General features: G+C 41.2%; 1 protein-coding gene across 2 annotated transcripts; it reads left to right on the top strand.

The window, feature by feature from the left end:
* The first annotated feature begins 447 nt into the window (after nucleotides 1-447).
* Nucleotides 448-4,237, top strand: LOC131004311 (ABC transporter C family member 12-like). Of its 2 annotated transcripts, XM_057930961.1 has the most exons (8): nucleotides 448-982; nucleotides 1,126-1,290; nucleotides 1,383-1,877; nucleotides 2,232-2,438; nucleotides 2,946-3,146; nucleotides 3,229-3,327; nucleotides 3,426-3,970; nucleotides 4,046-4,237. In XM_057930961.1, exons 5-8 carry the CDS (start codon nucleotides 3,051-3,053, stop codon nucleotides 4,146-4,148), a joined length of 843 nt encoding a protein of 280 aa, XP_057786944.1. In that variant the 5' UTR covers nucleotides 448-982; nucleotides 1,126-1,290; nucleotides 1,383-1,877; nucleotides 2,232-2,438; nucleotides 2,946-3,050; the 3' UTR covers nucleotides 4,149-4,237. The 2 variants fall into 2 exon arrangements, with proteins under 2 accessions (XP_057786944.1, XP_057786943.1); XM_057930960.1 differs by lacking the exons at nucleotides 448-982; nucleotides 1,126-1,290; nucleotides 1,383-1,877 and adding an exon at nucleotides 2,136-2,152.
* Nucleotides 4,238-4,925: the final 688 nt, after the last annotated feature.

A 4,925-nucleotide genomic window follows, 5' to 3' on the forward strand; every position in this document is an offset into this window, starting at 1 on the left:
GGAGGCGGCGGGGGAGGGGGGAAGAGTGATTGAGAGAGAGAGATAGAGAGAAAGCGTGAATGAGAGAGATAGTGAGATTAGGGTTAAATAGAAAATGACATGCTTAACCTTTTGATTATAAAATAAATGAAAATTAATAAAATTAATCAATTAAATTACTACCATTAGATTAAGTTAGATCAAGGAACCAGATTTGGTCTTCATTCTCTATATAGGGGAGTGGTCTCCATTAAACTCTCCCCTATATATATATATATATATATATACGCTATATATATAGCGTAGGGACCCATGGAGAATTACAGTATAGTAGAGCACAAAAACTTAAATGAGCGCTGCCTTAAACTTGCGCTCACACCATGCGCGCGGGTCTGGGTCGGGTCGGACAAATGTGAACCGGGTCAACTGACCCGATATTAAAAAAAAAAGAAAATCGTGGAACCCTAACCCAGCTTCTCTCTCGCGTTTCTCTCCCATCTTCTCTCTCCTTCTTTTCCTAAGGCTTCAGCCACCAATGTCGCTCCTAGCTCCGGTCGTGGGTCGCCGCGCGCCACTCTACCCTCCAGCTTTGGAGCCGCGCCTCCTCCAGCTGTCGCCGCCGCACCGCATCAACGGTTGTCAAATTTAAGCGAGAGATGGTGAAGGCGCCGACCTTCACCGATTGAGGGCGGGGGCGGCGTTGTGGTTGCAAATTGAGATCTCGCTTGTGTGTTAGTGAACGAGTTCAGGGAGATAGAGGGGAAGGGGCGAAGACATCGAGGGAGGCGATGACACCGGGAATCGAAGGTGGGCAGCGGCGCCGCCCTCTAATTTTCATCCTTCTCTCTTCTCATGATAGATTGCTGCCGTGAAGCCGCCGTGAATATCTTCTCCGGTGACTCCGCGCCGTCCGGAGCAGCTGAACCTCGTGGCTTCGCACCGCCGTCGTCTTAATTTGATAAGTTTCCATTGTTAAAGCCTTAGCAAACAGCAACAAACAAAGGTCGCAATCTCTGTGTATTGTGTTTGGATTAGTATTGTTTTCCTTATGTTGTTCGGCATTCGGTAGTGCGTTAGCATTGTATTGTTATGTGCTTCGGTGTTTTTCCTTTAATTATACTTTGTCTGAAACAAATTGGATTGCAGCAGCATTTTACCGGTGAAGACGGTGAAAAAGATGGGGGTGAAGGCGGCGAAAGTGCAGAAAGCGAATCCCAAACCTGTCGTAGAGAAATTGATTTGGATTGGCAGTCTGAAGAGGAGAAAATGAAAGTACAGAAATATATGCGAGTGAAAGCTGCTGATTTGGGGGTAAATTTTCTTGGCATTTACCGCTGCAATTTGGCTGCTCTGATATTTTTGCTTGGGTGTTTTTGATAATTATCTTTGTTTGTTTATGCCAGGAACTACAAGATAAGAAATTGAAGGGTCAGTTAGCTGTGAGGGAAGAATTGTATGGGAGAGATCTGAGCCGAGGCCTGAGAGAAAATCACGGTCGCCGCCGGAGTCATAGTCTGGTATTGAGGCAGCGGCGGCGGCGCAGCACGTGCAGTGCACTTTGCTCTTCTGCCCAACTTATGTTTCTATGTGTATGTTGAAGTATCATTTGACACTTGACACTTTCATAAATAACACTATCATTTAGAGATTTGGTGGAGAATGGGAATTTGGGGTTTGATTGGAGGAGAGAGGTGAGGATGTTTTAGTTTGAAATGTTGAACCTCTGTTCATGGGGAATTGCTAGTTCATGGAGCTGGTGGCGGGCTGGACCTTCTGGGCGAAGGGCCGGTGGAGATAGGGCTGCGGCTGGGTGGCGTCCAAGGCGCTGGATCTCGAGCCGAAGAAATCGAGCCTGCTCCTCGGGAAAGAGGGGCTTGATGGGCGGTGCGAGGATTACGGTAAATTCCTGAACCATGGCTCTGAAATTGGTGGTGTCTGTGGTCAGCACGGTGGTTGGCGTCCGTCTCGACGCTCTCGACCGCTTCTTCGGGTTCCGGGCCGCCGGAGACGCGGCTGCTGTGGCGCCCACCTAAATTGACACTTGACACTTTCATAAATAACACTATCATTTGAATATAAAGAAAAAGAAAAAGTTTAGATTATTTTTTGGAAAGAAAAAGAAAAAGAAAAAATCTGGGATATTTTGCACCAAATATCACCTGCTGATAAATGAGTAAGTTGAATTACAGTAGACTAGAGAAGCATGTAAGAATAGAGCGTTGGTTTGGTTTGCTGATGAATTGATGGTGCAGTGTGCAGATTTGCGGAAGCTCTGAGAATGCAGATGGAGGTGCAGAGGAAGCTGGAGCAGAAAATGGAGGTGTAGAGACATTTGCAGCTGAGAATCGAAGCTCAAGGAAGGTACCTGCAGTCGGTGCTCAACAAGGCCAAGGAGACTCAACATCACCTGCTCCACTCCGCCTCGGACCACAGCTCTCTCAGTAAAGCAAAGCAAAAAGGTGATTTAAATATTGACACTTTCAATATATGTAAATGGTACTAGGTGCATTAGCAAATGATATTATTCGTAAATGTTTTGTTTTCTTATGTGCTTTATTTGGTTTTAGATAGTGAAATGAATTATGCCGGAAATAGGAGGATATTCAGCAAGGAAGACAAGGGGATTGTGTGTGCAATTTAGTTATTGAATCTTGTAGTTTCATTATATAAATGATATAGTTTCATTCCAATTCTTGTAGTTTTAACTTGCATTGTTTCATTATATAAATGATATAGTTTCATTCTAATTCTTGTAGTTTTAACTTGCATTAAGTTTCATTCCAATTCTTGTAGTTTTAACGTGCATTGTTTCATTATATAAATGATATAGTTTCATTCCAATTTAGTTATTGAATCTTGTAGTTTCATTATATAAATGATATAGTTTCATTCCAATTCTTGTAGTTTTTAACTTGCATTGTTCCAATTTTGCTCTGTTTAAACACCAAGATTTTGACAATAAACAGGCTGCACGGCCCACGTTGTCGAATATCAATCTGGATATACCAGTTGGCAGCCTAACTGCAATCGTTGGTGGCACCGGAGAAGGAAAAACCTCGCTGATATCTGCTATGCTTAAAGAGCTGCCTCCACTCGGAGATGCAGAGGTCGAAATCAGAGGCTCTGTAGCTTATGTGCCTCAGATTTCTTGGATCTTCAATGCATCAGTAAGCTTCAAATCTCCAATCCTCCTTTTCATGTTAACTGGTTGTATTCATTTATTCATGTTGGTTTCGATCAACTATATAGGTATGCGACAACATATTATTTGGATCTGAATTCGAGCAAACGCGGTATTGGAAGGCCATAGATGTCACTGCAATGCGGCATGACCTTGACTTGCTTCCTGTTAAGTTTCTCACTGGTTCTGTTCTGAGCTTCGTTTCTGGTTATTCTTCTTCAGCATCCGTGACAGAAGCTCGTCGTTCTGTTTTCCTTTTCCTCAGGGCCGTGACCTCACCGAGATTGGTGAAAGAGGAGTGAACATCAGTGGAGGCCAAAAGCAGAGAGTTTCAATGGCCAGGGCTGTGTATTCTGACTCAGATATCTACATTTTTGATGATCCGTTGAGCTCTCTGGACGCCAACGTTGCACGACAGGTCTTCAACAACTGCATCAAGGAGGCGTTGGGAGGGAAGACGAGGGTCCTTGTCACGAACCAGCTGCATTTTCTTCCCCAGGTTGACAGAATAATCTTGGTCTCCGAAGGTATGGTGAAGGAGGAGGGCACGTTCGAGGAGCTCTCCGAGCATGGTGTCCTGTTCAAGAAGCTAATGGAGAATGCAGGCAAAATGGAGGAGCATATGCATGATAACGGAGAAGGGCTCGATCTTTGTGATGAATCGCCTTCACCTTCACCTTCACCTTCACTTTCTTCCGATGCTAATCCAAAAGATGCAGTCTCAGCTAGGAAAATGAGAGAAGGCAGATCAGTTCTGATCAAGCAGGAGGAGAGGGAGATGGGAATTGTAAGCTGGCATGTTTTGATGAGGTGATGATCAGATCAGAACCTAAGCTTTGGTAGATCTTCTGCAACACCTAACAAGCTTATTGCTTCTTGTTTTAGGTACAAGAATGCGTTAGGCGGCTTGCTGGCTGTTGTTGAATTGTGCTTGTGCAATCGGAGAACATCTTTGTTTTTTATTAATGCAGATAGTGTCTTTTTCTAAGAAAAATAATGTCTTTTACTAAAAAAAATAGTGTCATTTAGATTTGTTAAAAGTGTCATTTGTAATTTAAATATAGGTATCTTTTATTAATATAATCTTGTAAATGACACTTTTTAAATTGACATTATTCAAAAATATAAATGACACTACTTGTCAAGTAATATTATTAATACATCGAATTAACACTATGTGCTTTTTAAATAACACTATTTGTAAAAATGACACTATCATTTATTCAAAATGAAACTATGTTACTTGTTAAGTGACACTATCAATACATCGAATCAACACTATAACCTTGAAATCTTGTAGTCTCAATTTGAATAAATGAAAGTTTTATTTGAAATGTCATAGTGTCATTTGAAATCTTGTAGTGTCATTTGAAATGTCATAGTGTAATTTGAAACGTCATAGTGTTATTTGAAATCTTGTAGTGTCATTCAATTGTTGAAGTTTCATTTGAAATGTCATAGTGTCTTTTGAAATCTTGTAGTGTCATTTGAAATGTCGTAGTGTCATTTCAAATGTCGTAGTGTCATTCGAATAGTCAAAGTGTTATTTCAAATGTCATAGTGTCATTTGAAATCTTGTAGTTTCATTTGAAATGTCGTAGTGTCATTTCAAATGTCGTAGTGTCATTCGAATAGTCAAAGTGCTATTTCAAATGTCATAGTGTCATTTGAAATTACACTATAACAGTTTAAATGACACTTTAACATTTCAAAAAAAACTATAAAATATTAAATGACACTACTATATTTCAAATGATACTACTCC

The sequence above is a fragment of the Salvia miltiorrhiza genome, unplaced genomic scaffold (assembly GCF_028751815.1).
Source record: "Salvia miltiorrhiza cultivar Shanhuang (shh) unplaced genomic scaffold, IMPLAD_Smil_shh original_scaffold_371, whole genome shotgun sequence".
Taxonomy (NCBI): Eukaryota; Viridiplantae; Streptophyta; class Magnoliopsida; order Lamiales; family Lamiaceae; genus Salvia; species Salvia miltiorrhiza.

Bases quoted from the DNA above. Each gene is read 5' to 3' on its own strand.
- LOC131004311 (XM_057930961.1), top strand. From the start codon at position 3,051: ATGCTTAAAGAGCTGCCTCCACTCGGAGATGCAGAGGTCGAAATCAGA. The intron at 3,147-3,228 runs GTAAGCTTCAAA...TCAACTATATAG, and splicing joins CTTGGATCTTCAATGCATCA to GTATGCGACAACATATTATT. The intron at 3,971-4,045 runs GTGATGATCAGA...TTCTTGTTTTAG, and splicing joins AGCTGGCATGTTTTGATGAG to GTACAAGAATGCGTTAGGCG.